This window comes from Diplotaxodon limnothrissa, linkage group LG15, assembly GCF_057381915.1.
Source record: "Diplotaxodon limnothrissa isolate DT_005_m linkage group LG15, D_limnothrissa_male_GT1.1, whole genome shotgun sequence".
Lineage (NCBI taxonomy): Eukaryota > Metazoa > Chordata > Actinopteri > Cichliformes > Cichlidae > Diplotaxodon > Diplotaxodon limnothrissa.
This window is the reverse complement of record NC_140610.1, coordinates 19,943,097-19,968,142: the sequence shown is the minus strand read 5'-3', so window position 1 is coordinate 19,968,142 and position 25,046 is coordinate 19,943,097. Positions and strand designations below refer to the sequence as shown.

General features: G+C 45.0%; 1 protein-coding gene across 1 annotated transcript in view; it reads right to left on the bottom strand.

The window, feature by feature from the left end:
• LOC146617421 (exostosin-1) overlaps positions 1 to 25,046 on the bottom strand; it is a 378,284-nt gene that overhangs the window by 4,867 nt on the left and 348,371 nt on the right. The window contains exons 10-12 of the mRNA XM_085373085.1: positions 11,794 to 11,883; positions 3,888 to 4,048; positions 337 to 508 (exon numbers count right to left, since the gene is read on the bottom strand). Of these exons, the coding sequence (XP_085229211.1) occupies positions 337 to 508; positions 3,888 to 4,048; positions 11,794 to 11,883 (423 nt within the window). The remainder of the gene's footprint in view (positions 1 to 336; positions 509 to 3,887; positions 4,049 to 11,793; positions 11,884 to 25,046) is intronic.

Genomic DNA, 25,046 nt, shown 5'->3' with positions numbered 1-25,046 from the left:
CAGACTACCATTGTGGGAAAGGACATGATAAGGTTGCGGAATAAACACCTGTCTGTAGACTGAACATTGCACACTATTGTACTTGTGATGACTACTTTAACTGAGGAAAAATGCCATTCTGAGAACACTGGACAAATTCAGACATAGTAGGGGTAATTTTTTGACTTGGCCTCTGTAGCCATAAAAGCAAGACAGGATAATGTCAAAGCAGCTATAGTTACGCAGAGTAAAAATCTGAGCCTGTCTGTGGCAGAGACGGAGGCAGATACATTCTATAGGAGACAGTGAACAAGTATACAGTCTAAGTGTATCGATAAAAGTAAAACTCTGTCCAACCTGGGTCATCATGGTTTCCTTGTACTGCTTCTTCTGTGTGACTTTGATTGGAGGTTGCTTGGTCACGGCCGAAACGAGGAAGTTCATCAGGATGTCTTCACAATTAGCCATGCGGTCCACCATTGTCAGCAGGCTAGCCGGTATGTAGTGAGTGAACAAGTAGTGATAGTATCTGATGCATAAAGGAAAAGGGCAGATTAGGGATTAGGATGTGGGTGTATTTTTCATTTTAAAAGCCACAATTCTGTTCTATTTGGTTGCAGTGTTGCACTCTCAGCAGCATGGGAGCACTAGATCACTGTCAGTGGTTACCTCCCTGACAAGGTCTCCCGCCCCTCGCTCTTACACACAAATGCATACACACACACACACTTTACAATGTTCCTTCTGGCACATTTTTTTCTACCTTACATTTCCATTTGACAGTCTAAATAACAAAAATAACTGAAGAGGTGCATTGAGCATCCTAACAATAGAACAACAAGAGAGCTGTTTATCTGCATGACAAGATGCCTTTAATCCCTTTGGAGAGCATCACTCTTCTCCATTCAATTTACCGCTCTGCTTAATACTTGAGTTTACCATTTTTTATTTTAGCCCTAGCATTGCATTTTTGACAATTGTTTCATGATATAACAGAGGTGGAGAAAGATTATATTATCCCTTTTCCTAAAGATGAATTTTAATGTGGTTTGCATCTTAGAGATGGGATAAGTATTTCTGGGAAGCTGGTGGAATGATATGCAGAACATCTGCACCATGAGACAAACTGACTGCAGCACTAAAAGAGAAGCTGGACTGCAGTTTATGTCTTTACGTAATTGTTTTTAATGAGTGCTTATACATTAGCACCACTGCTAACATAAAATATAGCAGCATTAAATTTACAGTGGCTATGTGCATAGACAATACTGACTAATAAAAAAATATTTAAAAATGCTTTTTTTTTTAACATTTTATATATATTTTGTTTAACGATCATTACATGAGTCATCCAAACTTAAGATATAAATATAACCTCTCTAAAAATGCTGGGGCAAGTCTCAGCAATAGCTTTAAAGGTTTTTTCTTTGAACAGACAAGTAGGTAGAGTTGTGTGTGTGTGTGAACTTTAAAAGAAAATCATGAGTCATATCTCCAAGTTTTCTTGGTGCATCCTCTATATGATTTTTTTTATATATACTCTAAAATATGAAGGTCCTTTGCAGCACAACACAAGAAGAAAAACAAGTCAACTGTCATATCCGCAGGTGTAGGTGTGTGGCAGGCAGAGTTGTGGACCCAAAAAAAGCAGGACTTGGCAACACAGAACTGAACTAAAAAACACAGCTTTAATGCTGGAAAAACAGGCAACAAAAACAAAAGGTAAAAAACCCAACTGAACAGTCACAACCATAAAAATAAACTGACTCAATCATGAGAGGAAACACAGACAGAACCACCACCTACGATGAGGGAGAGCGCAACAGAGAACAGAACAGTGAACATAATACATATATATAAACAGAAGACTATCAAAATAAAACAGGAAGTACAAACACTGAGACTAAGATTCCAAAAGACAAAACACAGTTCAGGGGGTCAACCAGACCTCAGGGCAAAACTCAGTGGCTGAGGCTGGCAGTGGAGACGATGAAGGTCTGGAGGTGATGGTGGCAGAGACCCACTGCAATAGGACTGGAGTCTGGCGATGGTGTGGTGGGCGGAGACCCTGGGGCGACAGGACTGGAGGCTAGGAACAATGGAGATGTAGACCCCTAAAGCAGCTTGGCAGGTGGCCAGCGTCAGTGGCGAGCCATATACTGCCATGGTGTGGAAGCCTCGGACCCAGACGGTGCAGAGACTTCTGATGAGGACTGGGGCCCCGCATTGCACACAGCGCGCTCTGGTTGCTCAGGCTGGGAGTACGCAGCAGGCTCTATGCTCTAGATGGCGCTGCTTGGCCTAGCACCCAGCAGATGCAGGAGACTGCCGCTGCTTGGCTGAGCACCTAGCAAATGGCCACAGAGTTTTGCAGTTATCATTCCAATCAGCGTCGAGTAGGAATTTGTCAGCTGTTGAAGGATGAGGAGGTATTCATGTGCTGCTGACGTGACAACAGGAGGAGGAAAGCATGAAGAGAGCAGTTTTTGCAGTTCTTCTTTAGCCTCGGTGAGAGCACAGACCATCTCCGGAGACCGGGGAAGCTGGAGGAGCAGAGGGTTCCTCTGGATAATCGCATCAGTGGTGTTAAGTCCAACGAATTTCATCCTTATGCCCATGACTTAGGAGATGTGAATCAAAAGACTGTTCATCCGTGTTAGAGCCAGCCCACATTCTTTCAGGGCTGAGTCTGCTTGGTCCATTATTTGGTCCCGTTCTTCTGTCATATCCACAGGTGTAGGTGTGAGGCCGGCAGAGTTGTGGACCCAAAAACCACAACACAGAACTGAACTAAACATCTAAGCATTGGGCAACAAAAACAAAAGGCAAAAACCATCCAGACAGACAGAACCACCACCTACAATGAGGGAAAACGCAACAGAGAACAGAGGAAAACACAGACAATAAGACAAGGAGGATAACACAGCTGACTAAACTGACCGACGAGACAGGGGAAGCAAAACTGAACATAATACACATGAAAACAGAAGACCATCAAACACTGTGACCAACACTAAGACACATGGGCTTGACACAGGGACTGGGGAGAAAACAGACAGACATGGGTACATGACTGTGAAGGCTGAAAGTCAAAGAGATGAGACTAAGGAAGACTGAACTCTAGAGATACCAATACAGAACTAGAATGTAAACCATAACAAACACAAAAACAGGAGTATGACATCAACACTTCACGGCTGCAGGCTCTAAAATTTTGAAATGCAGAAAAAAGCAGATTACTTAATTATTTACTTATCTTGATCCAAAGATCTGCAGAAACTATTTGTGCTGCAGGGCATTTATCCTATAGGAATGTAATTATTCCATGTCAGGGCCTATATGTCCTAGGTACAAACCATGATTGGAGGCAATCATAAGTTCACCATGTACTGAAGGGTGTTGTTAGCCTTTATATACATGGCCTATAATAAGACCAAAACTCTAATTCTAAAACTAGAATCTTTGAGATTTTGGGGGATTTTTTGGGGAGTAGAATTCAAGACTTCTTAACACAACTTGCAGCTATCCAGTGGTAGCAAGAATACAATTACAGCCTCTCTTAAATAAGCTCAAGAAACATTTTTATTTTAATCCACAGGAGCAGTGCCTCTACTCCTCCCAAACGGCCGAGGTTCGAACCCTATCTAAGAGAAAACCCAGAGACTGTTCTGAGAGGTTATTTCTGCCGCTTTTATCTGTAATCTTACTCATTAAATCACGACATAATGCTTGTAGCTACAGGTGAGGGCGGGAAGGCATGCTGACTAATAAGTTGATAATGTCACCTTCATGCACTGACACACTGTCTGCATCACAGACGATGCCATGTGCCATCTTTCTGTGCCACTCTTCTGCCATTCACGTCAATACAACTTCACCGACAAGCAAGAAATCCTGTGGATTTGTACCTGTGGTAAAAAGCTGCTCCTGTAAGGACCATGGAGTACTCATTGGTCCACTTGGAAGTGTAGCCCCAGCGTGATCTGGAACTATCCCAGTAGTGGCTCCTTGCTGGATAACCAACAATACGCTCGGGAAAACTTTGCCATACAGTGAAGGCAAAGTCCACCTGGTCAAATAGAAAAGAAAGAAGGTGTTGAATAGATTAGATGTGTAGAGGAAATGTAAAAAAGAAAAAGAAAAGAAAAAGAAGAAGCAAAGGTGGAAGCACAATGAGAAAAAATGGAGAGAAGAAAAGCACAAAGAAAAGCAATACAGCTTATTCAGAATATTTGCGGTGTGGTAAAAATTGCATTCAAAACACCTGTCAAATGGCATTTAGCCAGCTAAACCAACAAGGCCGTCTTCTAAACAACTTCTCTGCCTCTTCACAACTACACAAAGAATATTTTTGAAGCCATTTCGCAATGTTTTCATTCCAGCTGTAGCACTTCATGTTAAAATGTCATTTAAATATCAGAGTGCACTGATTGATCAGTTGGAGAGCTCTAAGTCACATTCTAAACCTGGCTGTGCCGACCTGATTCATAATAATTTCCTCTTGCATGATCAAATGAGGTTTCATTTTTAACTTTTTAAAGAAAAATCTTTTTTTAAAACAAACAGATTTATGCAACATATTAATAATATCTATTTATCTACTTATCTATTATTCTCAGGTCATAAAATCCCTAACCCTCAACTTAATTAAGTCAGACTGCTCATGTTGAAAATGATTCATTACAGGGTCAGGTGTGCTGTCTGGGCTCCAGGTTTATTATATATCAAAGATGGGGAGTGATGAATAAATATACCTTCCCAGGGATTATTTGTGCAGGTAACTTCTGTGGTAGTGGAGGCTTCAAAACAGCAGGCAGTGATACAGGGAGACAAATGAAATATTTTGCAACTTAAATTAGGAGGGTGTGCTGGTATATATTATAAGGAAAGTTTGAAAGTGTGTAATGCAGTGCATTTCACAGACTTCTGTCCATTTTAGTGCAAAATACAACCCCACCAATGGGGCATGAACTGTGGTTAACTGGTTAACAGGCTTGTGATTTACACCAACACCATTCCTATTTTGTTGCTATTTCCATCAGGAGTGCTGCGGCCAGGAAGTCAATTTGGCAGCGTCAAAGGAGACTGTGTGTGCATCACCAATAAACTAGATGCTTTGAGGATCGAGACCCTGGAAGCAGAAACAGGTTGCTGGTCTTGCATTGTGGTCATCTTTTAAGCAGGTGCCAGCTTTGACTGTCTCCTGCTCCATTTTCCTTGGAGACTGCCTACTTCACAATAAAGAAGAAATTTCTCATGGCCTTTCTGTGGAGCAGCTGGTGCCCTTGAAGAAGATGGAGCTACCTGACAAAGACCCTCTTCTGAATACCAAAACACCACTGAGACATTCGGCCAGACACACTAGAGAATAAGGGGTTCGGCACATAATGAAATACTTTGTTAGACACACACACACACACACACACACACACACACACACACACACACACACACACACACACACACACACACAGAAATTAATTACCAGAGTAGCACAGGTAGAGGAACTAGAAGTTGGAGAGGGGTGAACCAAAGGTGGATGTTCTGTCATGAACTGAACTACTGTAAAGCATCTGATGTAAGCTGAGAAAAGGTGATTCAAAGCACAGGTCCTCACGAAGGGACATGTTAGCTGTGTGTGTGCGCTGTGTTCCTGTATGAAAATGTGCCCATGTGGCAGATATGTGTGTGTGCGTGAGTAAGAGAGAGCAAGAGACCACTTACATGTGAGTGAGTAACAAAGCACAGGTTCATTGCAATCTGTCTGTCTTAATTATCGTTTAATATGACTGAAAATTTCTAATGAGCCTTGAACACAGTCTGTGTGTGTGTGTTTGCAAGATTTCACAAAGTAAACAGTTACATTTAAAGGCGCATTAAAGTTTATGGTAATGGTCACGGCTATGTTTCAGGTTATTGTAAACTTCCAAGATGTTAATGCAAGATAATGTAACAAACTTTGAACTGACGGAAACACAACACACAAGTGTGTGTGTGTGTGTGTGTGTGTGTGTGTGTGTGTGTGTGTGTGTGTGTGTGTGTGTGTGTAATTCATACTGATGGATTCTACAAAGCCAAAATTGATCTGAAAAGTCGAGGGTCAATCCAGCAATAGATCTGCTACAAATCTCTCCTGACATTTGGGTTTAACATGTCCAGTCTTATAAGATGAAAAGGTGTTGCATCAGATTTTAGAGCCCCTATCTCCCCTCAGTGTTTTCAATGCTTTGGTTGTTGAAAAGTTGTGTCTGGTTTTATTTATTTATTTTCCTCTCCATGACGCAATGCCGCTGCAGTGCTTTCACTGTCAACCTCCACCTGTCTTCAGGATGATAAAACTCAGGAAAATGTGTCGTAAACTGATCTTGTATCCAGCAGGTTTGGAGTGCTGTGGCATTGATGAAGTTTTACCAGCAGTCTCAGTGTGATCCAAGATAGCCAGCTGGGTTTTAAGGTCTGCATTTTGGGGCTAAAGGGAGCTATAGCAGTTTTGTATTTTGCAGCATTTTAAGACTATAGCCATTCTCACCAAGTAGTCTCAGTGCTGTGAGGTTATGTCTCATCTTTGCGACTCCAAAAGTATCTTTCATTGATTGCTTAAAGGTTCTTCTATAGATTGCAAAGGTTAAGCATTTGGCGTTCAGTGCTGCATGCCAGCACTACAGTCTATTATAGCTTCTACATACAAACATCAGCTGAATCTCCAAACAGTTAAATTAAATTAAAGTTAAATTATTAAATATGCAGCTCCAATATCAAGACATATTCTCTTCAAGGTAAAGGTTTATAATTTACATGTGTATGCGGAGCACACCAGGCTTCCTTGGTTCAAAGGGAAGTTAGGGTAGACTGAATTTGTGCTCCAGATTTTTTTTCAGCAAATGTCCAAATGGTAAATGTTAGGGCCCCAGTCACAGAAGCCTAGAGACCAACTGGTGACAATTTGGCCACGGTTCACCCCAAACCAGTTACAAGCGTTGAGTGGCTGGATGTTGCTTGTTGTCCCTATGTGAAATATACTGTATTTCAGTATTGCACCAAAAACCACATTGTGATGCCTTTGGTCGTGAGCAGATTGCCTCTTTGTGACCAGTTTCACTCATGAACCTCCAACTTCATCAACCAGTAGGGGACTACACGTTTTTCCCTAGTGACCAGAAGTTGGCAGGGGGCTGCAGACTGGTCTCTAGGCCTGTGTGACTGAGGCTTTGAAGTAATTTGGAAGATGCATGAGAAAAGCCAAAGGAGGACATAGGGATCGATAGAGGGGTTAAAAAAATGTTTTTTGAATTAATATGATCCAAGAATATGTTGTCTTATTTTATCAAAACTGTTTCAAAAACTTACTACAAAGCACTTAATTTAAAGGACCCTTTTATGTACTTTAGAGAACCATGCACACAGAAGGAAACTAACAGTGAGACCAGAGACCACAGAGTGTCAGTGAAAATGCAGGGATTTGAAGTGATGAAGAATTCAAATTTAAACTAATATTGGGTTTCCTTGCTTGCTGTTCTGGATTAGAGACACACCAGGTTTTAGATGCCTCTAAATTGGCTTCATTTTTCTTGAACACCACATGCATCTTTTATAAAGTGTTTTAGACACAAGATTTAAACCACTCACAGGTGAAGTAAATAACACTCATTATCTTGGCATAACCCATGTTCAGCTGGTTTGCTGTGTTCATATAGACCTTTGACACAACTAAGCAGTGATGGAGACCATGAAAGACATTCAAAAATCACTTGAAGGTGGAAGAATTCAGATTTTGATTGGCAGGATTTCCCACACTGTCAGTCCAATATCGAGCATGCTGAAGCCGGGGGCCTCAAAGTGACACTTTCAACTCATCCAATCAATCAATAGGTAAGAAATATGAACTTAATGGGAGAAAATACCCTAAATGAAATGAGATAGCGTCAATGAGCAAAAGAAAGCCATAGAGGTCAATCATTATCTTTTCTATGAATTCATGATTTGTGTACTGAAAACCTTGAATACTAATGAAAATAATAAGTGCTCTGAAACATGTTCAAACCCGGAGACAACCTTTAAATGAAATGAGGATCAAGATTCTGCCACTGCTGTTGTAACACAATTTCCATATCTATCATATAGAAAATGTCTTCCAAAGGGCATAATTCAGCAGCATGCTTGGCTGCCCAATGAGAGACAAAAGCTTTGTCAGGTCGTATCCCCTTCTCTAATCTCTCTTCATGGAATAATCATACATTTAATGAGCTGAAACAATGTAATTATGAAATTGGCACAGCCATTCTTCTGCCGAGGTATTGTAATATGAAAAGTCCTATTAAAAGTGTAATGTTCTCTCTTGCACATTTTTAGTGAATTGACATATTCCATCTCCTTTCAATAAAGCCTCTCACCATGTTAAAAGGGCAATTAGAGCTATGGGTTAGTAAGCACAGCAAAGATTCACTTCACTTCCTCTCTTATTCACTAGTTCTCTCCCTGACATTTTCTCCCTCCTCTCGTTTCATAAAACAAGCCGTGTGCTCATAAAAGTTTAGTTGTAGAAACTTGCTCATATTGCTGTGCCTGAAATTGTGGTGCTATAAAGTGTAATTGCGATCCCGTTTGCGTAGAAAAGGTGAACATTGACTTGCTCCGATCAATAAAACATCTTAGAGTTTAAAGATATATTCGATCTCTAGGGCTCATTGGGCCTCACAATCTATTATGGATTGCATCTTTCATTCGCTGAAGATCTGCAGAGAAAGAAACAAGGCAGCTACTTGTAATGGCTCTTAAAGCAGGAGCACTAATTTAGCATCACAGATGAGCTGCTGGTGACCGTATTGCTGCCGTGAAGGTAAGGAAACTTTGTGACTTGGGTCATACTTGTCTGTATTTGTCTATCTGGACATTCATGCAAATGACTGTATGTTTGATAACATTATAGTTCATATGATTTCAGAAAACTTTCAACAGCTTTTACTTGTAAATAATGTTTTTCAATTGAAATGTATAGAATTCTTTAATAGAAAATGTACTATGAAGGCTGTTTTCTTAAAAAAGCTTTCTACACACATTTCCACTCTCTATTACACATTCCTTATACTGTACAGGGGATTGTTCATGTATCACCTCTAGATTTATACTACGGATGAAGTTAATACAAATATTTAAATAGCCATTAAATTATTATTATTTTTTTAGTTTTAAAGTCTACCACTAGAAGGCTGCAGTACTGCAATTAAGGCTGTTAATCAGCCTCCAAAAATATATATAATATAAAAAATAAATATAAATGGCTACAGCCTTCAACAATTCAGAAAACTACACAAAAATCAAATTCGGGGTAAACTTTACCAGGTAAAGTTAGCATGGAACAAATCTACCACAACTGTGCATAATGTTTTTATTTTTGAATGGTTTAAAGTGAATTTTGCCTCCAAGTGTCACAAGTATCTAGACGGTTCTAGCCCTAAAAAAATGACAATAAAATATGTTGACAGTATTTTCTGATTTGTAGTACTATGCAAATCTTTTTTTCCTTCCTGTTTTTATTTTAAAGTAATTAAACCAATATCAGAGGAATGTTTTTTTTTTTTGTTTGTTTGTTTCTTAAGCCACAAAATCTAAACGTTTTTGAAAGTAAAGCCCACAATGCAGTGCTATCCGTCATGGTCGTGAGAACCAACATCAAAAGAGCTTTGAATGCCCTTCAAGTCTCGAGAACTGTGTGCCTCTGCAATGTTCATATTTCAGTGGTTTTGCTAAGCCCCACTTGGCTCACTAACTCTGCTACAATATTTTAAAAAGGTGGATTATCAACATTATTTCCTCCCTTGACAGAGCTTCAAACAATTCTCTGGTTTCTAATTCGTTCTAAAACAGTACAAAAGTGTTCCTCATCCTTGTTTTTAAGTAACAAGTGAGACTTTAATCAAAGAACTTTTTCCCCTTTCTAGCCTGTATTTTCTTTCACATTTTAACACTGCTCACATTATTCCTTATCACATTATTCCTTTCTCTCACCTTTTCACTGGGTTAATTTCAATTACAAGAATACAAATTGAACGAGTTCCACAGTAATTTAGTAAAGGCAGGATCTCAGTTTGTGGCGTCTGTAATCAGAACTCTTTGCTATCCGATTCTGCTGCCATGTTAGACTTCCTACTCGTCTCGCTTAGTTTTTAATCATCCTTTAAAGGCAAAACACATTTTCCACCTTAAGTTCAGTGGCCATGGTGCTGTTTTGTAGAGTGAGGCGTTTCATTTATAATGAATAGTATTCATGACTCTTCGAGAACAGACTGTTTCATTTCAAAGAGGACCAATAATGTGTTAAGAAATCGTCACCTTTTACCACTGACTGCCATAAAACCATGCAGATCACATCAAGCTGTAAAAAAACATTTTTATACACAATTATAGTATTCAAGTATTCATTTCTATCAAAGTTGAGTAAATTGTAGGGATGAACACAATTTGTGTAAATCTCTGCTTTTGCCAACTTGCTCAGCAGCTTTTAAAATGTTTCACAAAGGCGGTTTATTAAATTTGGGAAAGTCTGCATATTAGGAGCCCCAGGCAAGGTTACTTGAGTTTGCATTACTTTTACCAAAGCCACTGATTAATCCTCATTGTCAAACTATTTTCTACAGTGGCCCTGAGAGCTAAATGAACTGCAACTTGAAGTGAGCTGTAAACCAAAAGTAGAAACACGCTGAAACAAACAGGATCTACATTTCCCCGTGGTGTCAAATAATAAAGCTTTTTTCTGAATTATCTTGCTTTTAAAATTTGCAGATGTCTTCTCAAGCTGCAGCAAGTGCAGCTGTCAGGTCAACTGTACTTTGTTTTTGTAAACTATATTGACAAATGTACTGGGACACCTACACATTTCACCTACAGGAGCTGTACGGCCATGGAAAGTCTTGCCAAGCTACACCATTTTTGGGCTGGAGTTAAAGCCAGAGGAGATTTGAAACTCTGCAGTTATTGAGTCAGCAAAGCTCTGGTGACTTTTATGCACTATGCACCTCAGCACTCGCAACCCCGCTCTTTAACTTTACATGCTCTGAGATGCTGTGGTTCCTAAACACTTCAACTTTTCAATAATACAACTTACAGCTGATTGTAGAATAACATAACCTGACTTCTTGCAAAGATTGCATTCTATTGCAGTACCACACCTTCACTAATGTTTGCAAAAAGCAGACTGCAAGAGCTTGAATTTATATACCTGTGGTAATGGAAAGTATAAACACCTGAATTCCAAGGTAAAGAAATAGCTAAATAATTTTGCCCACATAGTGTAACTTGAAAAGTGAATAATAGAAGATATACAATAAATCTGACAGCTCTATATTCTTCACCATGATTGTCAGCTAATCATTGAAACTGTGACATTTTTCTTATTAGCCAAAGATTAAGGTTTAGATTTTTTAGTTTTTAATGTTTTCACATTTTTAAAATGCTAAATGAGTGAATGCTAGCTTAAGTCAGTTCAGTGAAATAATTTTGTAAAAGCAGACATTGTAACTGCTTTAATTACCTCCGTCTCAAATCAAAGACCAGTTTTCACTAAATATCTTTGAAAGTCATTGTTTAGGCTGAGAGTAAGAAAAAGGAATAGTTCTTCCATGTGTTTTTGCACAGCTATATTGAAGTGGCTTCTTTACTAACTTGGGATCTGAGGCTGATATCAGTGTTTGGTAACAATGTGCCTTGGGAGCATCGCTGTCTCACCTCATTTTGTTGATAAAGCACCAGTGTCTCAGTTCACCTGTATGTAAAACTTCAGTGTAGTCTCAGTTGGTTGATCAACTATCGTTAACTCACCTCATTGGTTGAGAGAACAGAGTCTTCATCCAGACTGAGGACTGCGTCGGTGATGATGGCATCATGGGGGAAAAAACGACTGCTCATCGTCTACAGGCAGAGAGAGAGGAAGTAGTTTGCACTACTGTTAACTGACAAACTTTAAGGAGTCTGAGCTTTTTTAGGGATCAAAGAAACCTATAATACACATTATGTATTTTAAAGGTATAGAGTTGGTATAGCAATATAAAGAAATCTATAAAAAATAAAGGAAAAATAGTTTCACCACCCCAACCCCCAACTGTGTGTTTTATCATTCACTGTGCTCACTTAATAGGTTTTGTTTGAGTTCTGATCAATTCAGTGCCTAACAGAAAGCATGCAACAGGCCCTGATCCATTAGCCCAAAGATCGCTGCTGCTGATGTTATTGACTCATAATTAACGTGTGAATTATTTAACTGTTTGTGAGGAAAAGTAACAAGGGCATAAGTAATTGGTGAAAAATAGGTTCAGTTGAGGTTTCAAACAACCTGCTCCCGGGCTCAGCACTCAGGATCTTTCAAAATCAGTTATCTTAAATGTGAGTGGGTAGCAAAGAACGAACAAGTCAGTATGATGAACCCCAGACAAAGCATGTAATTTATACATTCACCGGCCACTTCATTAGTTGCACTTCTTTAACAGTCACAACTCATTTATGCATGTAAGCATGGTCCAAAAAATCAAAATGAGCAACAGAATGATGAATTACTCATACGTGGCATGGTTGCTGGTGCTAGACAGGCTGATCTTAATACTTCAGGCAGTGCTGAAAATGTCCCTACGGTGATTTAGCACACAAACATCTCTAGGGTTTACAGAGAAGGGTCTGAAAAACAAAAATATCAACTGAGTGGCAGTTCTCTGGGTGAAACTGCCTTGTTGATCTCAGAGGTCACTACAAGGTCATTACAACCAATTTATGCAGAAGAGCATCTCTGATCACATGGCACCCCTAAACTTGAAGCAGATGGGCTACGAAAAGCAGAAGATCACAGGTTTGATGGTGAAGGTGTAATTGTGAGGGATATATTTTCTTGCCACACTTTGGGCACCTTACTGCCACTTGGGATGTCATCCAATGGAGGATTAAGATTATGTTTTAGCTGCAAATAAATCTGTAGCAACGGTTATGATCTCAAAATGGTCCAAAATCACTATAAGGAATGTTTCCAGCACTTAGTTGAATATATGCCATGAAGAAGGCACAAAGTGGCTGTTTGAGTGTATACAATATTCTCAACAAAAATAGTTAAATCCATAATATTAGCTCTGTAGCAACATATAGCGAGAAAATATATTTTTGCTTCATCTTTAACTCACCCAGAAAGATTATCTTTTCGACTGGAATTATCTAAAATGTGGTTGTGTAAAATTTGCAACCCTTACAGCTTCCTTTCAATTATTTCAAGATTTTATGTCACTGAAATGAAGTGTCATGCCACAGTGGTGATGTTTTACATGGATTCATGACCTAAAAAAGAAAAGTAAATTAAATTTACACCCCCAGGGGTAACATTAAGAGGCTTATTTTGTCAAGTAAGACCACAAATCTCCACAAGCTTAATGTCTACTTCCATTTCAGCCTAATGATCTGACGGATGCTGAGATGAAATTTATTAGGAAATTAAGCGTAACATCAAATGAATTTCAACACAAATCCCCGACATTCTTTCAAGTATTTGAGAATGCCACATCAAATTCTGCATTAAATCACTGCTTAAAGAAAGAACTCCTGGCAGAAAATGTGTTTTTCTTTGGATGGTTGCCCTATAATCAGGAGACATGTACCTTATTCAGTCAGGACAGTGTTCGCATTAGCCAACAGCTTCTCAATTTCCTCAGGAAAAGCCACATGGCAGTGAAACAAGTTGCTAAATTAACCACAAAAGCATGCCCGACAATCTGCTGCATTTTCCAGACTTAGTGGTGGGAATGTATTAAATCAAAGTTGCATGCACACATTTGCATAGTCAATGTGCATATAAATAGGCATGACAGTCTAATCTTGCATACAGTCTTTACATTTTTTCTTCACTACATTTCCAGCATCTGAAGGACATCATTTTCAAAATTTATTGCTTATTTTATCATCATTTTTCTTCTTTCTTCTTTCACTAAATTAGAAATATATTTCTTACACACACACACACACACACACACACACACACACACACATACACATGCACATATTATGAATCGTCCTGGAAATCAACATTAACATATGCCAAAGCAAATTCATACAATTATGGTTGCAGATTCAGTAAGAAATTTGTCTCCTCCTGAAGTCAATATGGATTAAAAGTCAGAGAAAATATCACATCTGCATGTTTTATGGCAACTTAGGAAATACAATCTGCTTTCATTAATAAGGGCTGCAGTTGAAATCATTTTATCAAAACTTTTGCTCCTTTGTCCTGTGTAATTGGTCAGAATTGTGGTCCAACTATACTTGATTTTTCTTTTTTAAGTTTTTCACTCTTTTCAGTTTTAGATCTAAACTGTAATAAGTCAAGGACTATGGGACTGATTAACTTGCCACAATTTCATTGCAATCTATCCATTCACTGTTACATGTTTCCATCTCTACATGGAATTTAATTTGTCCACTACTTTAGTTTATGGCCAAATACAGTACACAAAAAAAGCGAATTTTAGTACTTCTGCATTTGTGCAAATTACCAGTTTGCTAACAGACTAAACTGATATGGTGAACATGTCGAATGTACATGCCATATCAATGTTAGCATATGGGTGATAGCATTTTAGCACTAAGCAGCATGACTGTAATCTCTTGAAGCCTCAGTCAGTCATGTACTGTGTGCAGGCAGGCAGGAATGGTGGCCCCAAAGTGTAGACTCCAGCAGGCAAACGTGAACTCAAAACTCAGCTTTATTTCCTGGATGGCAAAAAGAACAGAAAGCTAACTAAACTGGAAATATAAACCAAGCAAAAACAGGCTGATAGGCAGAACACACAGCATGGAATACTGGAGACCACAACACAGACAAAGGAAAACACAGGGCTTAAATACACAGAGGGAGCAATCAGGGAATGGGAGACAGGAGGGAAACACACCTGGGACAAATCAGGCCTAATGAGACAAGGGAACCAAAACCAGACACATTAACATAAGACACGGACCTTCAAAGTAAAACAGGAAACACGGACTGAACTTCCAGACACAGACTCACAAGCAGACACTGCACCATAGGGAACACAGAGATGTAGGACCAGGGCAGACACAGAGACACACACTGGACACAGAACAGAGGGAGTATGGAAACCATAAGAACTACAAAATCACAAACTAAGAACAACTGGAGAAATAGAAATGCAAAACAGAAACCAAAACCCTCACAGTCATAAACCAAGATGAGAACACAAATAAAAGTACAAAACTGAAAACACTGGGTCAATGACCCAGGTACCCTAACACAGTCAGACAAGCCTGGAAACTAGTTATGACCGCCTGTCTATGTTGGTCACTAGAAAAATGGGCTGGTAACTGGTTGCTGGAGGTTGCTTGCTGGGTGAAATAATTCGTAAAGGGCTCCACCACCACCTATGTGATTGTTACAACTTAAATAAGTGTGACACAAAGCAGAAATGGAGAATGTTCACCTTCAAAGTAAAGGTTGTGCCTTATTGCTGCAACCACCACATTTCAAAAAGGAAAGCTTCTACTTTCACTTTTACACTTTTCACAGTTTTACTACAGCTTGGATAGTAGTTTGTGAGAGTTTGAAGCCAAGCTGGTGTCTTCCAAACAAAGTACTGGTGACCAATACAGCCTGCTAGCGACCTGCACAATCTCAACGACATTTGTGTTGCAGCATCATATGTCTCTTTGTAGCCAATTTCAGCTAGTCCCACTAAAAAGCTACAGCAACCATTAGCCAGCTACAATTTTTCACTAGTAACTGGTGATTGCCATAGAATGACTGGGGCCTAAAACATGATTTAGAAAGATTAACACAGTAAATCTACTTTTTACATCTTAGCATTCACTGTATTTTACCATAGTTTTGTGTATAGTGCCCTCTATGCATCTATATAAAGATTTTATAAAAGTTTCTTTGGGCTGAAAATTGTCCAACTTAAGCTCAACTTAAACTTGCTTAAAACACAAAACAGTACCCTTCAGCAGTAGACATCGGTATTGGCACTAGCCCTCAAAACCTCTTACTGGCTAAAATTTACCACCCTTCCATCACACAACCATGCTTCCCTGTGGCTAGTGTCAATGCTTTTCTGCCTCTAGACAGAGATTAGATCCCACTTAAATCTCGGGCAGTTCAGTGGTCTGAACTTTATCTTTGTTGCTCTCGTTCCACTCATTTCCTCTCTTTATGTTTGCCATGACTTCTGTTACTTAAAGGATAGTCTTTGGAGATGTCTTTTCTGATTCTATGCCATTGATATATCAAGAAGTTTCTAAGTTAAAGTTAAAGGTCAAAGACCATGTGGGTATCTGAAAGATGATCATAAACTATCAACAGCCATTTTCTCTCATGATGAATAGTTTACTTGAAAAACAATAGTTATATTTGTAGTTTAAGAAGAGTTATACTATTGGTAATGAAGACTTTAATAAATCCCTCATCCCCATATCCAAACAATATTTCTGGTTATTTGCAATTTCGAACTGCAATAATATGCTAACAATGACTGTTTTTTTTACAATGTCATTACAATAATTTAAACAATAGGACTCAAAAGTACAAAGCTTTTCAAGGTTGTCAATAGTCAAGGTCAATAGTGTGTGAATGGGTGAATGACTGGATGTGTAAAGCGCTTTGGGGTCCTTAGGGACTAGTAAAGCGCTATATAAATACAGGCCATTTACCATATATATGTCAGGGTTCCTGGGTCGGTGACCCAGTGTTTTCAGTTCACACTCACTGTTTATCTACTGCCTGTTCCACTTCCTGTTTTATTGTGTTAGCCTTGGTCTGTGTGTATTATGTTCAATCCTCTTCCCATTATCATTAGTTCATTATGTTCAGCTGTGTACTCACCGGTCCCTCATTATCATCATTATCACCAGTCTGTGTATTTAAGCCCTCTGTTCTACCCATTCAGTGTCGGGTCATTGATGATGTTGTTTCTGTCGTGTGTTCCGTCCAGTCAGTCAGTCTACCAGTCCGCTAAGTCCAGCCAGCCAGCCATCCATCCTATCATCTGTTGTCTACATATTCAATAAACCTCGTTCTGCACCACGAGTCCTGCATGTGGGTCATCCCTTCCTCGCCTCCGCACACGAGCCCTGACAGAATGACCCGACCCGTGCCAAGAAGACACGCTTTTGACCCAGCGGACTCGGACCTCTACGAGCGGCAGGAGGTAGCGCTCTCCTTGTGGGCTGAAAAACTCAAGGAGAGACAGCGGCTCTTCGCGGAGCGAGAGCACGTCTTCGAGGGCACTCGCTTGGCTCTGGGCGGGCTTCGGAGACGCCGCGTTCCCCCACCTGCTGCCTCACCTGCACCGGAGCATCTGCCGCGGAGAGTGGACGTTTCACGCCGGGCTTCGGCCGCTCCCTCTCTCGCCACTCCGCTCCACGCTCACACATCACCTGCCTCATTCACCGGACCTTCAACCTCGTCACGGCACAGCAGCTCCGTCTTCCACCTCGGCTCAACAGAGGCTCCCGTGCCAGAGGCTCGGACGTGTACCCCGCTGTTAGAGATTTTCTACATTATACATTATAACCAAATCTCTATAATACAATATAATCAAGTAAGCCTTATATTCTAACCAAGTAAGCCTTATATTTTAACCAAGTATGCCTTATATTTTGTGTGTTCATATATTTTCACATAACCAAGCCTATTGTTGAAGAATCACCTAACCAAGTCTATTGTTAAAGGAAAACTGATGCATTCCTTACCTCAGTGTCTGAGATGTTTGACAGCATGATATAATGATGCATTCTTCACTTCAGTGTCTGTGATGTCAGATAAAGCATGATATACTTCTGTATTCTTATCCCAGTGTGTGAAAGATCAGATAAGCTGATTTAATGTTTAACCTCTTCCCTGACAGTTAAAAGAGGAAGTACTATGTAACCCATTTTTGCCTTATAAATAAAGCAAGCAAGCCTGTGCTCGGTGTGTTTTGTCTTCTCAGAGACATTCACCCGTGTGTGTGTCTTCTCAGAGGCATTCACCCGTGCGCACGTTTTCTAATTACACTCTGAGTCGGTCTGCAGTTGTCTCATTTCTCTTACTTGTGTTTGAACAAATGTCTACCCCTGACACCCGCCCGCTTCCTCCTCCCGGAGAAATCGGCGCACACGCCGCCATAAAACGGACCACTTTCAGCCACTCCCGATGGTGAGCTCCAGTGACTGTTTTTCGCACTCACCATCTGATTATTCACTCAAAACGCACAATAACCCCATCTCTGATTCGTGGGATGTTTCCCTCCTGGAAGATTCTGTGGACTGGGAAGATTTGTTCTGCTCTGCTCTCCCAAAGACTGTAAATAGTGGTGGCAGGAAAACCAGAACAATCCCCAATAAACCTGCTAACATCACACACCCAGTCATTATCTCCACTCCCGTCAGTCAGTCTACCCCCACACCAGTGCCAGCTCCCAGGAGGAGGGCAGCTGCGACCCAGTCTACCGCCACACCCGCTTCGGTTTCTCGAGTGGGGGTGACTGGTGTCCAGCCACCTCCCGTGCCTGTCCCAGCACCTAGGCTGAGGACGGCCAGGATCCAGCCTGACCCCCCTAGAGACTCAGCTGAGGCTCTCCAGCCAGTGCCCTCACGCTCTGGAGGCACGGAAGAGCTAATCAGTCCACCACTTCATCCACCTCCTGACCCAGCCTTTCACGCACTAGCTTTATCCCTGGTTAGGCTGGCTGAAGTGTCCCCTGCTCAGGCACCGGCCTTACTAGCTCAGGCTGTAGCTTTATCTCCCTCATTAGCTCAGTCTGTAGCCCAGCCATTAGCCACACCAACCTCAACTCCGTCGTCAGCCTCACCTGCTGTTCAGCTTCCAGCCCCGTCAGTTCACTCACCTGCTCTCCAGTCCGCTCCTGTCCAGTCACCCGTAGCTCAGTCTCCTGTCCAGTCACCCGTAGCTCAGTCGCCTCCTGTCCAGTCACCCGTAGCTCAGTCGCCTCCTGTCCAGTCACCCGTAGCTCAGTCGCCTCCTGTCCAGTCACCAGTAGTCCAGTCGCCCGTCCACCAACCTGTTCAGTACCCAGAGCCTGCTGTGAGCTACCCTGCTGCCCAGCCAGGGGTTTCCGCACCCGCTGGCCCTGTCCTGTGTGTGCCAGGGGCTCCAGTGCCCACTGGTTCTGAGATCGTTTTCGCTGGAGGGCCCGAGGAGCCCGTCCGGCAACCTTCCTCGTCAGCTGGGGGTTCAGGAGAACCGCACCAGCCTCATGCCTCGTCAGCTGGAGGGCCCGAGGAGCCCGTCCGGCAACCTTCCTCGTCAGCTGGGGGTTCAGGAGAACCGCACCAGCCTCATGCCTCGTCGGCTGGAGGGCCCGAGGAGCCCGTCCGGCAACCTTCCTCGTCAGCTGGGGGTTCAGGAGAACCGCACCAGCCTCATGCCTCGTCGGCTGGAGGGCCCGAGGAACCCGTCCGGCAACCTTCTTCGTCAACTGGGGGTTCAGGGGAACCGCACCAGCCTCATGCCTCGCTGTCACCTAGCTCTGCTTCTGCCTCGCCTGGTCCGGCCTCAGACCCTGCCTCTGCCTCGCCTGGCCCGGCCTCAGACCCTGCCTCTGCCTCGCCTGGCCCGGCCTCAGACCCTGCCTCTGCCTCGTCTGGCCCTGCCTCGGAGCCTTCGTCCTCGTCTGGCCCGGCCTCGGAGCCTTCGTCCTCGTCTGGCCCAGCCTCGACTTTGGCTTTTATTTCGCCTGCTGCAGCTCCGGCCTGTGCTTCGCCTGATCCTGCCTCGTCTGGTCCTGTGCCCACCGGGCCATGGCCAGCACGCCTAAAACTGGAGAGCCGCCGCTGCCTTCCGCGCGGCCGGCCCCCTGAACTGCTCCGTCTCCTCCGCCGCCGCCGCTGCCTTCCGCGCGGCCGGCCCCCGGACCGCCTTCACCTGAGTGGCCGCCGTTGCCTTCCGCACGGCCGGCCCCCGGACCGCCTTCGCCTGAGTGGCCGCCGTTGCCTTCCGCACGGCCGGCCTCCGGACCGCCTTCGCCTGGGTGGCCGCCGTTGCCTTCCGCACTGCCGGCCTCCCGAACTGTGTCCACGTCACCGCCGTTGCCTTCCGCACGGCCGGCTTCCGGACCGCCTTCACCTTCGCCTGACTGGCCGCCATTGCCTTCCGCACTGCCGGCCTCCCGAACTGTGTCCACGTCACCGCCGTTGCCTTCCGCACGGTCGGTCCGCCGGAACAGTCTCGCCTCGGGCCACGTGGCCGCCCACCCGAACTGTCTCTGTGTGGCCTCCGTCCCTCCGTCCTGGGCCCCCTCCGCCCGCCCTGTTCTGGTTCTTTTTCGTTTGGCCGTCGGGTGCCGGCCTTTGAAGGGGGGGGTCCTGTCAGGGTTCCTGGGTCGGTGACCCAGTGTTTTCAGTTCACACTCACTGTTTATCTACTGCCTGTTCCACTTCCTGTTTTATTGTGTTAGCCTTGGTCTGTGTCATGGTCCTGGGTCGGTGACCCAGCGCTTTTAGTTATCATTTTCCAGTTTATGATGATGATGATGATGATTGTTATTGTTTGAGTTCTGTGTGTTATATTTGGTCTGCCTTTGAGTCTGCGTCTGTATCTGTCTGTCTATGGTGTCTCCCCATCTGTTTGTGAATCTGTCTGGTTAGTTCAATGTCTTCTCTGGTTCCATGTATCTGAGTTTCCTGTTTTATTGTGAAGGTCCGTGTCATATGTGAGTGTGATCAGTTTACGTTTCCCCTGTCCCGTCAGCCCAGATTTCTCCCAGCTGTGTTGCCCTCCTGTCTCGCATCCCCTGATTACTGGTGTGTGTATTTAAGCCCTGTGTGTTCTCCTGCCTGTTGCCGGTTCGTCTGTGTTACTTCGTGTCAGTCTGCGTTACCCTGTGTGCCACAGTGTCCTGTTCCTCGTCTGCGTCTCTCTGCTTTTCCTCCCCTTTGTCGTATGCTCCCAGGTCTGTTATTTTTAGTTCTCCCAGTTTAGGTGTCTTCAGTTATTTGTCATGCTCCACTGCTTGCTTGCCACTACACCTTTGTAAATAAACCTCACCAGTATTTCATCCACTGCCTGCATCTTGGGTCCTGCTTCCTCCACACCACACGGCTCGCCTTACCAGCCGTGACAGTACGAACCGGCCACAATGGACCCAGCAGCGTTCAACCCGCCCGAGGAGCTCCGGGAGGATATCATTTATTCTGTGGACCGTTTAATTAATTTATGGCTGGGGCATGAGGAGAAGGGATTCCGCCAAGCCATAACTAATCGATTGGAGCGACTGGTTTCCGGTCTCCCCTGGCTGTTCAGCTCACTCCACCCACTTGTTCAGAATTTCTTTCGGAACGAGCTGCACCTTCACCCCCCTACCGCTCGTCTGCTCAGCCCACCGGAGGATATGCAGTCCGAACTGCCGGCTGTGGAGTTACCCGGCCTGTCGGAGCGTTCTCCGAGGAGGAAGCAACGTTCATGTCGTAGGCGCCTCACCCCACAGCCGGGTGGTGGGGTTTCAGAACCGCCGGCTGTGGTGAGTGAAAATGACACTCTTTCTGTTTCACCAGACTTTGGGACTGTTAATTCTGGGGCTGTGTTTCTTCAGTTAGCCACCCGGCCTAAAGCCCAGTCGCCACCTCCACCACATTCAGCCTCACTACCCATAGCTCAGTTACAGTCGCAGCCAGACTTACTACAAACTATGCTACAATCCATAACCCAGTCTATAGCTCAGTTGGCAGAGGAATCATTAGCCCTATCATCAGTTCAGCCTCCTGTTCAGCAGCCGCTAGCCCTGCGTCCTGTGTCACCAGCTCCTCCAGTACAACAACCTGAATCTATGCTATCCGAAGGGAATTGTTTTTCATCCGTCCATTGTAAGCAGAGAGACAAACCAGTTAATAACGTGATCATCCCTCAACAGCTGACCAGTTCTGAGACTGTGATGCACTCCAGGGCCTCCCCAGAGGCTGGGTTTCAGCCCTTAGCCCACTCTGGACCCCTGGAGGCTAGGAACCCAGCTGAGGACTGTACGGAGCTGTCGCTGCCTGAGCAGGGTCGATGCTCTGCGCAGCTGCAGGCCGCTATGTGTTTGCCAGAGGCCCGTGTGCCTGCTGGTCCTGTTCTGTCCCTGCCAGAGGCCCGTGTGCCTGCTGGTCCTGTTCTGTCCCTGCCAGAGGCCCGTGTGCCTGCTGGTCCTGTTCTGTCCCTGCCAGAGGCCCGTGTGCCTGCTGGTCCTGTTCTGTCCCTGCCAGAGGCCCGTGTGCCTGCTGGTCCTGTTGCGTTCCTGCCAGAGGCCCGTGTGCCTGCTGGTTCTGTTGCCTGCCTGCCAGAGGCCCGTGCGCCTGCTGGTTTTGTCCCGTGTGTTCCAGGGGCCCCTGTGCCCACTGGTCCTGAGACTGTTCTCGCTGGAGGGCCCGAAGAGCCCGTCCAGCCTCCCGCCTCGTCAGCTGGAGGGCCCGAAGAGCCCGTCCAGCCTCCCGCCTCGTCAGCTGGAGGGCCCGAGGAGCCCGTCCAGCCTCAAGTGTCTTCTGCTGGGGGTTTAGGAGAACCCAGCCAGCCTCAAGTGTCTTCTGCTGGGGGTTCTGGAGAACCCAGCCAGCCTCAAGTGCCGTCTGCTGGAGGGCCCGAGGAGCCCACCCAGCACCACGCCGCGTTAGCTGACGGTCCTGGAGGACCCAGCCAGCACATCTCCACATCACCTCCTGCAGCATCGCTGCCGTCAGGTTTTGCAGCCGTCCCGCTGCCGTCATCCTCGCCTGGTCCAGCCTCCACCTCAGTCTCGTCTGGTCCGGCCTCCGCTTCAGCATCAGCATCGCCTGGTCCAGCATCAGCATCGCCTGGTCCAGCATCAGCATTGCCTGGTCCAGCTTCAGCATCCTCATCAGCTGCTTTGCCTGGTCCAGCTTCAGCATCCTCATCAGCTGCTTTGCCTGGTCCAGCTTCAGCATCCTCATCAGCTGCTTTGCCTGGTCCAGCTTCAGCATCCTCATCAGCTGCTTTGCCTGGTCCAGCTTCAGCATCCTCATCAGCTGCTTTGCCTGGTCCAGCTTCAGCATCCTCATCAGCTGCCTTGCCTGGTCCAGCTTCAGCATCCTCATCAGCTGCTTTGCCTGGTCCAGCTTCAGCATCCTCATCAGCTGCTTTGCCTGGTCCAGCTTCAGCATCCTCATCAGCTGCTTTGCCTGGTCCAGCTTCAGCATCCTCATCAGCTGCTTTGCCTGGTCCAGCTTCAGCATCCTCATCAGCTGCTTTGCCTGGTCCAGCTTCAGCATCCTCATCAGCTGCTTTGCCTGGTCCAGCCTCTGCATCCTCATCAGCTGCTTCACCGTCTGGTCCAGCCTCTGCATCACCGTCTGGTCCAGCCTCTGCATCACCGTCTGGTCCAGCCTCTGCATCACCGTCTGGTCCAGCCTCTGCATCACCGTCTGGTCCAGCCTCTGCATCATCGTCTGGTCCAGCCTCTGCATCATCGTCTGGTCCAGCCTCTGCATCATCGTCTGGTCCAGCCTCTGCATCATCGTCTGGTCCAGCCTCTGCATCATCGTCTGGTCCAGCCTCTGCATCATCGTCTGGTCCAGCCTCCGCTTCAGCTTCCGGTCCAGCCTCCGCTTCAGCTTCCGGTCCAGCCTCCGCTTCAGCTTCCGGTCCAGCCTCCGCTTCAGCTTCCGGTCCAGCCTCCGCTTCAGCTTCCGTCTCGTCTGGTCCAGCCTCCGCTTCACCTGGGGCTGCAGGGGCCACGCAGCCTTCAGGTCCCCTACTACCACCTCCACATCGTCGGTCATCTGCCTGGCCGCCTGTTGGGCATCTCCGCCACCGTGGACGCCCTCCTGAACGCCGCCACTGCCTTCCACGTGGCCGGCCTCCGGACCTGTTTCCACGCCGCTGTTGCCGTCCGCACGGTCGGCCCCCAGAACTGTTTCCACGCCGCTGTTGCCGTCCGCACGGTCGGCCCCCAGAACTGTTTCCATGCCGCTGTTGCCGTCCGCACGGTCGGCCCCCAGAACTGTTTCCATGCCGCTGTTGCCGTCCGCACGGTCGGCCCCCAGAACTGTTTCCACGCCACTGCCTACTGCGTGGCTGGCATCCGGACCTGCCCCGTTGCCATTCGCATGGTCGGCTTCCTGAACTTGACCATCTGGGCCTTTTGGACTCTGTCCCTCCGTCCTGGGCCCCCTCCGCCCGCCCTGGTCGGGTTGTTTTCTGTTTTGTTTTGATCCGTTTTTTCGTTTCTGCTGGGCTGTCTGGTGCCAGCCCTTGAGGGGGGGGTACTGTCATGGTCCTGGGTCGGTGACCCAGCGCTTTTAGTTATCATTTTCCAGTTTATGATGATGATGATGATGATTGTTATTGTTTGAGTTCTGTGTGTTATATTTGGTCTGCCTTTGAGTCTGCGTCTGTATCTGTCTGTCTATGGTGTCTCCCCATCTGTTTGTGAATCTGTCTGGTTAGTTCAATGTCTTCTCTGGTTCCATGTATCTGAGTTTCCTGTTTTATTGTGAAGGTCCGTGTCATATGTGAGTGTGATCAGTTTACGTTTCCCCTGTCCCGTCAGCCCAGATTTCTCCCAGCTGTGTTGCCCTCCTGTCTCGCATCCCCTGATTACTGGTGTGTGTATTTAAGCCCTGTGTGTTCTCCTGCCTGTTGCCGGTTCGTCTGTGTTACTTCGTGTCAGTCTGCGTTACCCTGTGTGCCACAGTGTCCTGTTCCTCGTCTGCGTCTCTCTGCTTTTCCTCCCCTTTGTCGTATGCTCCCAGGTCTGTTATTTTTAGTTCTCCCAGTTTAGGTGTCTTCAGTTATTTGTCATGCTCCACTGCTTGCTTGCCACTACACCTTTGTAAATAAACCTCACCAGTATTTCATCCACTGCCTGCATCTTGGGTCCTGCTTCCTCCACACCACACGGCTCGCCTTACCAGCCGTGACAGTCTGTGTGTATTATGTTCAATCCTCTTCCCATTATCATTAGTTCATTATGTTCAGCTGTGTACTCACCAGTCCCTCATTATCATCATTATCACCAGTCTGTGTATTTAAGCCCTCTGTTCTACCCATTCAGTGTCGGGTCATTGATGATGTTGTTTCTGTCGTGTGTTCCGTCCAGTCAGTC